The 13,138-nt window shown below is 27.6% G+C and overlaps 1 protein-coding gene across 1 annotated transcript; it reads left to right on the plus strand.

Annotated features, from left to right (window-relative positions):
* Window positions 1–11,037: 11,037 nt before the first annotated feature.
* Window positions 11,038–12,003, plus strand: HO173_007886 (uncharacterized protein; the record flags this gene model as incomplete). Its single annotated transcript, XM_037309786.1, has 1 exon — window positions 11,038–12,003. One exon carries the CDS (start codon window positions 11,038–11,040, stop codon window positions 12,001–12,003), a length of 966 nt encoding a protein of 321 aa, XP_037163463.1.
* Between the last annotated feature and the right edge of the window lie 1,135 nt (window positions 12,004–13,138).

Raw genomic sequence — 13,138 nt, forward strand, 5'->3', positions numbered from 1 at the left:
GAAATTATTATAATTTAACTTATATATATATATAATATAAAAGATATTAATTATTCTATATAGTTTATAAGTATATATATATACGACGCTAAGTCTACGCTAGTAACTCTATAAGTATCTCTAAGATATCTTATAATAATAATCTATAAAAAATAGAGAAATATTATATTTTATAGCAAGAAGTATATATATATGATTTTTTAAACGTCGAAAAGATATAAAGATATTAGATTAATTAGTAATATATATTTCGTAAATTCTTCTATCGTAATAAAAGTCTTTCGAATAGTATTGAAGTAAGATATTAGACGATTTCAATTCGTCTAAATATATATTATTCGATATTCTTCTATAGAGATTTAATTAACTATAATAATTTAACTACGATCGACGTAATAGAATCTTCTCTTATAACGTTATTATAGTAATATTAATATATATAAAAAAATAAGATAGAGCTAAGCTTAAAAATCTTAAATTTATATATATAGCTAATTATAAATTTAGAGTTACTACGCTCTTTAATTAGATCGACTAAGTTATCGCGGATAAATAAATCAGCGTCCGCAACTATTAAAATCTCTTACTCTACTTTTAATTATTTAATAACTTTACTATTTTCTATTAAAATTTTAAGATTTTTTTTTTTAAATTATAGATCGCAATTTACACTTTTAAGAAATAAGAAAATTATGAAATTTAATCTCATAGTTCTTTAAGGGTAAGAAATTCAAATAATACTTATTAAAGATCGCTTATTAAATTCGCTCGACAGCCCTAATCAAAAAAAATGGTTATGAATTTAATTTATAGATCTTTATTTATATATACTCGATAGTATTTAATATCTAATAATACTCGATTTAAAATTCGATAAGTTCGGCGTAATATTAAAATATAAGTATTATTTTTAATTTTACTATATATCTATCTAGATAAGATATTATACTATATCGAGACTCTATAATATAATAAAATATTATAAAGAATAGCCTAGTTATTATCTCGAATTAAATCTTTTTAAAAATACGAAGAGAGATAGAAATTCAGTTAAGAAAAAGACTATTATATCTTCTATATTAGGTCTATTAATACTATAAACGCTTATCTCATTATAGTAATAATAGTAAGATAAAGAAAGATCTACTTTATAATAGTAGCGAGTTTTATCATAGACTTTCCTATAGACTTTATTATAGACTTTACTAGAGACTTTATAATAGTAATAATAGCGAAATAAAAGAGATAAAAGATATAAGAAGATAGTTAAAGAAGATATAATAGAAGAAGAGATAGTAAAAGAAGACGTAGTAGAAGAAGACGAGATAGAAGAAAAGATAGCGACAATTTTTTTATAAATCGATAGATCGATAAGGTTTAAAAAACGATAAATTAAGTTCTTAGATATATTAATATTACTAGCAATAAAAGTTTAAATATTATTCTTTATAATTATATCGAGTTATTATAGAATTTTAATAAAAGATAAATTTTTTAATATTACGTCGAACTTATCGAATTTTAAATCGAATATTATTAGATATCGAGTACTTTCGAATATATACGAATACTCGTATTCTATTAATATAATATTATCTAGATATATAAAGATAGTAAGCTAAATTATAGTAATATTCTTCGCTTACTAAGTAATAATTTAATATGAAATCGTAGAGAGTATATAACGTGGGATCTTAAAGAGCTAAGTCGTATTCATAATAATAATAATCTTATTTTCGCTTACTTTCTTCGTAACGTTCTTCATATTTATCTACTATAGTACTTTCTTCTCTTACTAAGTATTAGATTAATATAAGATTATAGAGAGTAGATCTATTATATTACTACTACTAACTATCTCTATAGTTATCTTCGTACTATATTATATTTTCTCTTATAGAATATTAGATTAAGTAACTAATTAAGTAAATCTAAATCGAGCTTCTAATACTTCTAGTCTTATATATATAAATCTTATTATTTTTATTATTTTTATTATTTATTTCTTAAGTAAGACGAGTAGAGTATTATCTAATTAGCTAACTTATTATTTCTACTACTCTTTTATAATATTCGAAGTTATTATAATATCGATAAATCTAGTAAAAGAATCGATAGAATAATATTAAAAGATATTTCATAACGCGAGTATATTCTAGATTCGACTTAAGGCGTTATATTATTAGATATTAATATAAACTTTATATAAACGTCTAATAACGTCTAGATATTCTATAAAGTAAAGTTAGATATTATTATTAATTATTAAGAAATTATTATATTTTAACTTATATAAATATATAGTATAAAAAATATTAATTACTTTATATAATTTATAGATATATATATATACGACGTTAAGTCTACGCTAGTAGCTTTATAAGTATCTCTAAGATATCTTATAATAGATAGAGTATAGATAAACTAGAAGATTAGATCGTAATATCTTAATAAATAAGAGTTATTTAGAGACTATCGAATATCGATTTAAGATAAACTATATATTAGTAATTAATTTTATTAAGATAATAAAATTAATAACTAATATTTAATATAATTAGAACTAGAGCTATATATAATTATTATATAAATAGATTAAATATATATAATAGATAGAATATAAGAAAAGAACTTATATAAGTAGATGTAAATTTAATATAAATATAAAAAGTCGCTTATTAAATTATTAGAGATTTATCTTTTTAATTTATTTATTCTTAACTTATTAATATATATAAAAGAATAAGATAGAGTTAAATTAGAGAATCTTAAATTTATATATATAGCTATTTATAAACTTAGAGTTATTACGCCTTTTAGCTAGATCGACTAAGTTATCGCGAGTAAATAAATTAGCGTTTATAACTATTAAAATCTCTTACTCTACTTTTAATCCTTTAATAACTTTACTATTTTCTATTAAAATTTTAAATTTTTTTTAAATTATAGAGCGAATATTACGCTTTTTAATAACGTAAAAATTTTAACTTTTAATCTTATAATTATTAAAGAGTAAGAATTTTAAATATCGCTTATTAAAGTTCGATAGCTCTAATTAAAAAATAGATATATATTATTTAATTTTAGAATAACATTTTTATCTTCTATTTAAATTTCGAGATTTTTCTTTTAAATTATAGAACGTAATATGAGTTTTTAAATAAAAAATAATCTTAAAATTCGATCTTATAGTTCTTTAAAGATAAGGAATTTAAATATCGCTCACTAAAGATTACTTATTAAAAATCGCTTATTAAATTTACTCGATAGCTCTAATTTAAAAAAACGATTATAAATTTAATTTATAGACCTTTACTCGTAGTCTATAATAAATTAAATTACTTTGAGACTTATATCTTAGCTATTAATATATATAAAAGAATAAGATAGAGCTAAATTAGAAAATCTTAAATTTATATATATAGTTAATTATTAATTCGTTAGATTTATACTCTTTAATTAGATCGACTAAATTATCGCGAATAAATAAATTAGCGTTCGTAACTATTAAAAATCTCTCTCTCTACTTTTAATACTTTAATAACTTTTCTATTTTCTATTAAAATTTTAAGATTTTTTTTAAATTATAATCCGAAACTTACGCTTTTTAATAATAATATTTTTTAAAATTTAATCTTATAATTATTAAAACGTAAGGAATTCAAATACTACTTATTAAAATTCGCTTATTAAAGTTCGCTTCACAGCTCTAATTAAAAAATAAATATATATTATTTAGTTTTAGAATAACGTTTTTATTTTCTATTAAAATTCTAAAATTTTTTTATTTTAATTATAGAACGTAATATAAGCTTTTAGATAAAAAAAGAATTATTAAATTTAGTCTTATAGATATTTATAGATAAGAAATTCAGATATCGCTTATTAAAGATCGCTTATTAGAGTTTACTCGATAGCTCTAATTTAAAAAAAAATTATAAATTTAATTTATAGATCTTTACTCGTTTAAATATATTAATTTAATATATATATTAAGTAAACTAATTATCTTAATATATTTAAATTATAATTATATAGTTATAAATCTTAGTTATATTATAACTAATAGCTATAAGTTATTAAAATTAATACTATAAACTATTCTATTCTAACTTATCTCGAAACTCTTATTTAAAATCTTATCTCTATTCGACGCTAACTTCTTCTTTATAAGAAAATAAAATTTTAATAGTAGATTCTTAGATATATTACGTAACGAAGCGAGATAAGATAAGATTTTAAATACTTAATATTATCTTACTTCGAGTTAAAATTTTAATAAGATAAGATTAAATCGAGATAAGAATTTTCTATCGAGATAATAAAAATATCTTATTATTTTATTAAGTCTATTAATTTACGCTACGTAACGGGGCGAGATAGGGCGAGGTTTTAGATACTTAACACCACCCCGCTCCAGGTCGAGGTTTCAACGGAGTAGGGTCGGGTCGAGGTGGGGTTTTCCTACCGGGGTAACGGGGGCACCCCGTTACCCCGTCAAGCCTATTAATTAGATTAGCTCGAGGCTGTTACCCCCGTAACGTCCCCGTCGCGCCCCCTAAATATATATTCTAAGCATCTTTCTAAGCACCTATATCTTATACTCTAATTTAGACTACGACATCGTATTCTATACTCTATTTTACCCTATTCTTAATACATTTTATTAAAATTTAGAGGGGTCGCTCAGGGGTATTTAGGGTCTACCGAGTCAACGGGGTATACCCCGAAACCCCGCTCCGGGTCGGGGCGGGGTCGAGGTTTTAAGGAAACTCGAAACCTCGATCCGAAACCTCACCCCGACCTTAACCCCCCTCGAAACCCCGTCGAGGTCCCTCGCCTCGTTGCGCAGCGTATATTAATTAAATTAATTTAAAATTACTATTTTTATAATATTCTTATAACGTCTTTATAATATCTTTATAGTATTTTTTAAATATAATCTTATATATCTTTTAATTATCTTTTTAAATATTTATATCTTATACTTTAATTAATATATATAATAGAATAAGATAGAGTTAAATTTTAAATTTTAAAATTTATATATATAGCTAATTATAAATTCGAGTTTACTACGCTCTTTAATAAGATCGACTAAATTATCACGAATAAATAAATTAGCGTATATAACTATTAAAATCTTCTATTTCCGCGTCTCTCTTATTAAAAAAATAGATATATATTATTAATATATAGAATAACTTTTTTATTTTCTATTAAATTTTAAAGATTTTTTTTTAAATTATAGAATAAAATATATGCTTTTAGATAAAAAAAAGAATTTCTAAATTTAGTCTTATAATTATTAAAGCGTAAGGAATTCAAATATCGCTTATTAAAGTTCGCTTATTAAAGACCGCTTAATAGCTCTAATTAAAAAAAAAGATTATAAATTTAATTTATAAATCTTTACTCGTTTAAATTATAATATTATAATATATATTTCATTTTATTTTAATTAAAAGATCGCTTAAAGATATTTAAAGATATTTAAAATTTATCGAGATAATCGAGATATACTTCGAAACCTCGATTTCGAATTAAAGCGAGGTTGAGATTTCGAGAAAACTCGAAACTTCGACCCGAAACCTTACCCCGACCCCGACCCCCTTCGAAACTCTATCGAAGTCCTCCGCTCCGTCTAGACCGAATGAGTACTAGTGGTAGCGAGTGTTGAGTCGTTTCAACACTGGCAAAAAATAGAAAATAAGGCTATTTATATATTATATTCCTTCTCCTATAACTCCTATAATCGCAATTACTCCCTCTGCTGTAGTGGGCGTAGATTCTTGTTATATTAGGCGTATTTCTAGTAGCACTACGCTAAGACGGCTTTCTATTAGTTAATATTAGTATCTTATCTTTCCACTTAGCCTTCTAGATTTAGTTTTAGATAATTTATATTCACTAGACGTTGTAGTGCGTTACATCCCTTATCCTTTATTATTAAATTAGCTGAATTCTTATCTCCTCTAATCTATAGGATCTCAGTAATCTCTCGTCGTTTATACGACTATCTTAGATATAGAATATCTATTATTAGTCTTTTCTCTTATATTGTCTCTAGCTTAATAAGATATTTATATAGAGATTTCGAGTCTATATATATAGAAAGAGGTATCTTTCTCTAGAAAGTATTAGAGAAGATTTAATTTAGAGTAGATTTTATAGTAGCTATAACGTCGAATTCTAGAGATAATACATAAAGTTCGAAGGCTAATACGCTTCTAGTAACTCGGCGATATTTAATCGATTATTAATAAATAATATTAGCCTTATTCTAAGCGTTAGCTAGAGCTATTATATAGCCGATTTAGAAAGAAAGATCTTTATTATTAGCGAATAACGAATCCGTAAAAGCTATAATTCTTAGAGACGTTATATCTAATTTAATGAATATAAGACCTCTTTCTTTTATTTACTATAAAAGATAGCGATTTAGATATTAAGCGTCGTCGTAAATAGAATTCATAATCTAAGCGGCGTATAATAAGGTAAATATAGCTTATAACTGCGATATCGTTATAATATACGCTCCCCGAGCTCTTTAGGCGACATATTACTCTTTTATAAATAACTTTAAAAGTAATTAAATCTTCTTTATCTACTTATATTAACTAATTTTTATATTATCCTCGAGAGTAATAATAAATCTATTAAATTCGAGAGGTTATTTTGAAGTAAGTCTCTTAAATAATTTAGTTAATAGTCTAGCGGTATATAGCTCTTATAATTCTAGATTTATAAACTTAGTGATATTAGTAATAAGAGAGTTATTAGTTTATAAGCCAATAATTACTATTATATCGTTATTAAATAGTAGATAAGTATCGAATATAGACGAGGTTATTCCCAGCTTCTCCATATAGTATTTATAATATATCTAAAATTAGTAGATATCGAACTTAGCAATTTCTATAGAGAGGGAGAATAATACGAAGTATCGTTCTCGATAATAATTCTATTTCAGCTAGGGCTAAAATAAAGATATCTCTAGCTAATTTAAATTGAGATATGCGTATATATCTAAGTAATATCGCGTAGATATAGAGATAGCTATAGGATAGCTAATGATAGAGCGATAATAAGTCGTTAACTAGCTCGTTAAATAATAGAGGCCTAAGTGAGAATCTTATACTTCTTCGAGTTATTAAATACTTAAACTACTAGTCGCGACTTCTCGAAGGCTTTCTCGATACCCTTATTCTTGATTTAATTCACAAAACGACTATTAAATATCCGTGCTTCTGCGAGAATATCTTCGATCTTTATAATCTCAAATATATTCCTTTTTAAGTAGTTTATCTAAGTTCTTTTTATCGAGATATCTAAAAGTTCGATAAAGGTAACTATAATATAGACTTAGATATATAGATCGTAATATTAGATAGAGTTTCGAAAACGGGCGGGAATATATTAACGTCGAGGAGGGTTATAACGTAGTAAAGCGTTCTAAGAAGAGTCTTAATAATCTTTATTATCGTTATTTTCGTATTAAGTATCATCTAACTATAGAGATTCTTATTCAAGGGACTCGAGAGACTCGATTAAGATATCTATTTCTTTTAAATATAACTTAACGATAGTAACTCGAAAATCTATAGAACTATTAGATAATTCGACGGTATATATCTCTCGAGAAGTGGTTAGCAATTTATATAGTTTAGTTTACTTCTTTTAATACGTTCTTTATACTAATATCGAGGAATCAATTAAAGTATCATATATTCTTATTATCTAAGGGCCGTTTCGCTAATATAGAGCGTTATTAATCTATCTCTTAGCGTAAAGTTTTATAACTTTCGATTATTACTATATTAATAGCTTTTACTCTCTCAATAGTAGATAGAGTAAATATATCGTCGTTCGTAATATAAGAAAAGGTTTTAAAAACTAGTAATATAGAAACGATATTATTATATTCGACTATATCGTTAATAGCCTTAATAGCTATTTATAGACAAATCTTCTTTTTAATATCTTAATTTTTTAATTCCGTAGTAATTATCAAATAGGCTCGTCTTAATAAAGTATAATATCATTTTATTAGGCCGATAGAATTAGCGGCCTTAACTAATACGCATTTCGTTTAAATACTTAGAGTTCTAGCGTTTTATCTAAACTCGATATTATTAAAATTAGTCTTAGCGTTATAAATAATAATATCTAAAGATTTAATATATACGTCTATTTAGTATAGTCTAAGTATATTCTATATATAAAAGATAGTTATATTCGTTAGTCATCGGGCGATCTAAAATAAAGTTCTCTTCGTTAATAACTTATAGAATTAGACTATCGTTAATATAGAGAACGTCGATAATAATTATATAATTAAAATAGATATTATCCTCGTCCTTAAGTGAGAATTTAAAACGGATCTAAGAATCGAGAGTACTTTTAATAGAGTATATAGAACTCGATAATTCGTTTAAGTATATAACGATATTCGAAGTCATCATAGCTAGCTTTCTCTAGAGTTTAAATAAGTCTATTAATTAAGGGATAATCGAATCGACGATATAGTTAATATAACTCGATATCGATTAGATAGTTAACTAATATAAGACTCTATATTAAGAATAGATATTTATAAAAGCGAATAATTAGGATCGTAGATCTATTTCTTAAAATAACTTAATTCTTAAGATTATTTAGATAGATCTCTAGTCTATTTATATCTTAAATATATAGTAGAAATAAGAGTATTAGTCTATATTACGTGGAAGTCGACTCGATTAATAAACGAATCTACTATAAGTTTTTTAATTAACGCTACTATTCTTAATTTTAAATTAGAGTAATAATACTATTAATAGTAATATTTAGTTATATATCGAATTCTCTTATATAGACTTTTACTTAATTATATTTAGTAGTAGTAAATATATATATAACTTCGATATCTAGTATAATATTATAAAACTACTTTAAGATATATCGACTAATATTAAGAAAGCTACTAGACTTAGTAATATTATAATATATAAAATAACTAAAAAGCTTTAAGTAATATACTTAGGCTTAGTTTAATATAACTATAAAAGTAATTATAATAAAGTTTTCGATCTTCTTTAAGTTATTATCTTAAATATCGAGAGTTAAGGTCTTAAGATCCTCGATCTTATTCTTCTAGCCTTTAAACTCTTAAATATAGAAGTTATATCGCTTATTAATAAAGCCGATAAACCGCTTAGCGAACTTATTTTGAGACTTCTAGCGTTTCTTATCGATATACTTAATTAATTAGTAGCCTATCTTTCTATAGATAAAGTATCGCTTTTTCTAAAAGCTATTTATCTACGAGAACAATCTACTATAATTACTTTAATTTAAAGGTTAATTAATATAATACTTTTAATTAGTAAAGTATATTATAGGTCTAAATAGCTCGAATCTCTTAGCCTTTATAGTCTCTTCGTGATTCTCGATTATAGTATAGATATTATTAATTAGCCTCGTAATTATAGTCGTCTATTATAGAATTATAATACTATATATAGAGATATTACTATAAGAGATAATTATCTTATTTCGAAGTACTATATCTAACTAAAATTCGTAGTTTAGCCCTCTTTAAGTTTAACGAAGTTATTAAATCATCTTATTAAAGATAGTTCCTTTATTCTTTTCGAGACTAGCTCGAAGTAAGCCTCTTAGACTAATACTATTTCACTTACGAAGTATAAGATAACGATATTCTTCTCTCCTCGAAATAGCTCTAAAATTAATCGAAGAGTTATTAAATAATAAGGCTAATCCCTTAATAACTAGAGTAATAATACTTTAATATTATAGATTTTAGTATAGTTAAAAATACTATTTAAAGGATCTACTGAGGGATCTCGGCTCTCTTATAAAGATTTATAAAAATCATAAATTTATAGCTGAGACTTTCGATAGGGCTTTTATTATACTTCTTCTCGCTTATATATAATTTGGCTAGTATAGCGAGTTCCTTAATATAGCCATAGTTTTAATTATTCTCGAAGTCTTAAATAACTTAATAGGGCGAGGGTAGTAGGTGTAGGACTCGGTAATTTGGGCCGTAAGCTGGTGTTAAGGGGAGAATTAAAGTAGGATTCTCCGGTTGATAAGGCGGTTGCGGGGGAGAGGAATAGTATTCTTCGGTCGATAAGGCTGCTGATAATATTGCGGCGGGGTAGTATTGATTAATAACGTTGTTGCTGAGGATAGTAATGAGATGATTTTAATAGGGGACGGTCTTCGTCGTCTGGTGGCCATAGGATCTCTTCCTTAATTACATCCGCTAATTCTTTAGTTATTAAGAATCCTCTTCCTTTCTTAATATAGGCTTTATTAGCTTATAGGCAATCTCGTAGACTAATAATAGCGTCCTTACTAAGAATCTCGAAGTTCTCTCTAACGTATTAGGTAAAGTCGTTAATAAAGACGTTAGAGAGTGTCGTAAATTTATATATTTTATATTGTTATACCCTTCAACGAACGAATTTCTAGAGTTTCTCTTTATTATGTCTGATGGCTTAGCTTCTTATAGTTTCTCTAGCTTACTTATAGTCATAGGTAAAGAGTTAGTAGCTTATCTTTGATATTCATTTTAATATGTATTATATATTAATATAGTGTAAAGCTTAATAAGTATTTAATATTTTCTAGGTGTTTTCTCTGCTAAGTAGAAGTCGTAGGAATTATAGAAATTATAGTTCTATTTAATCGAATCGTTATAATAAGCGAAATCGATTAAGTAATATAGAACCGTGTGAAGTACCGCGGCGATATTGAGACGAACTTTCTTTAGAGTATAGCCTTGCTAATCTATATACTAGTATTAAAGTATACTAATTAGTATTAATAATACTAGAGTATATAGTTACTTATATAATAAGACTAATTACTAGATATAATATTCTTAATAATATCTAAGCACCCATCAGCCTGCACGCCAAAGAGGGCCTCGCCATCGTCAACGGTACAGCCGTGTCGGCCGGGGTGGCGTCTCTTGCGGCGCATGAGTCCCTCCACCTCGCAGCGCTGTCGCAGGTGCTGACGGCCATGAGCGTGGAGGCGCTACGGGGCAGCGACGAGAGCTTCGAGCCCTTCATCGCGCGGGTGCGACCGCACCCGGGGCAAGTGGACAGCGCGCGGAACATCAAGGCGTTCCTTACCGGGTCACAGCTGCTCAACCGGCACGACAGCCAGAATGTGGCGACGCTGCGACAAGACCGTTACTCGCTGCGCACGGCCAGCCAGTGGATCGGCCCTGTGCTGGAAGACTTTGCTTTGGCATACGACCAGCTGACAGTCGAGCTCAACTCAGTGACGGACAACCCGCTGGTTGACCCGGAGACAGGCCGTGTGCTCCACGGCGGCAACTTTCAGGCGCGCGCTGTCACATCGGCGGCCGAAAAGCTGCGCCAGGGCCTCCAGAGCATCGGCCGCATGCTCTTCACCCAGTGCACCGAGATGATCAACCCGGCCACCAGCTGGGGCCTGCCGCCCAACCTGTGCTCGGACGACCCTAACGACTCTTTCCTGTTCAAGGGGCTTGATGTCGTCGTTGCGGGCCTGACCTCGGAGCTGGGCTTCCTGGCCAACCCCGTCGGGTCGCACGTCCAGACGGCCGAGATGGGCAACCAGGCTCTCAACTCCCTGGCGCTCGTGTCGGCCCGGTATACGCTCGAGGCCGTGGACGTGCTGTCCCAGATCGCCTCGGCGCACCTTCTGGCGCTGTGTCAAGCCCTGGACCTGCGCACCATCGAGATTGAAGGCCGGAAGGACGACGTTTCGCCTGACGCGACGCCGTACATCGGCCGGGCCTCGCAACGCATGTACCGCTTCATTCGGAAGGATCTCGGCATCCCGTTCCTGGGCGAGGCGAAGCTGGCTTCGACCGAGGCCGCGACGCCGGACGGTGTCACACCGAGTATGGGGCTTTATAACACCCGGGTCTACGAGTCCATCAGGTCGGGACGCTTGTACGATGTCGTTCTGGAGAGTCTTCAAGAAATGAAGGCGTAACAAATGACGAATGGAATACATATATGAAACCCTTCTGTCATCATTCTACGAATTTACACCGGAAATATAAGCTACTATTATTATTATTTTACTAAGAGATATTAATACGTAAAGTTCGAGGAACTTATAGTATTTATATATTTTAGAGTATAAAGATATAGATTTATTATATATTTTTCGATAGTATAATTTAATTCTATATCGTTTAAATAGTTTTATTTTATATTTACGTAATAACTATAATTAAAAAATAAAATATACTAGTTAGAAATAGTTAATAGTATTCTTAATAACTATAAAGAGATTACGAGATAAGTAGAGAAAGAGTAAAGAAAAGAGAACTCGAATAAATAATTATAATATATTAGAATAGAAGTTATTAATTTTAATAACTTATAGTTATTAACTATAATACGATTAAGAATTATAATTATATAATTATAATCTAAACGTATTAAAATAATTTATTTAAAAGACTAAGATATAAATTTTAAAGTAATTTAATTTATTATAAATTTATTAGACTCGAAGAGTTTTAGAGTTATATAATAATATAAAATTAGAAAGATAAATATATTTATATATAGATTTAATAATAAAACTAATTTTTAAAAAAGTAAAGAAAACTCGAGAGAAATCGCTTACTTAAGTTTATTCGTTAAGATTTCGCTAAGTATATATTAAGCGTATATAAATTAAGTAATCTAGAATTCTCTTACTTAGAATCTATAAGCCTCTTTTCTAATAATTATCTTTTTTCTTTAAAAATTTATTCTTAAATCTAAGTAGAGAAAGAATATTTTCTTATTATTAAAAGACTAATTAAGACTAAGCAAAATTCTTTATATCTTATAAAAAAGAAGAAAAGAGTTTTTTATAATAGTATAGCGTAAACGTAATTAGTATATATAAAAGAATAAGATAGAGTTAAGCTTAAAAATCTTAAATTTATATATATAATTAATTATTAATTTAAGTTCTCTACGCTTTTTAACTAGATCGACTAATTTATTATAGATAAATAAATTAGCGTCTATAACTATCGAAATCTCGTCTTTTACATCTTTCTTATTAAAAAATAGATATATATTATTAATATATAGAACTACTTTTTATTTTCTATTAAAATTTTAAG

This window comes from Letharia columbiana (genome assembly GCF_014066305.1).
Source record: "Letharia columbiana isolate WasteWater2 chromosome Unknown Sc0000026_s0, whole genome shotgun sequence".
NCBI classification, from domain to species: Eukaryota; Fungi; Ascomycota; class Lecanoromycetes; order Lecanorales; family Parmeliaceae; genus Letharia; species Letharia columbiana.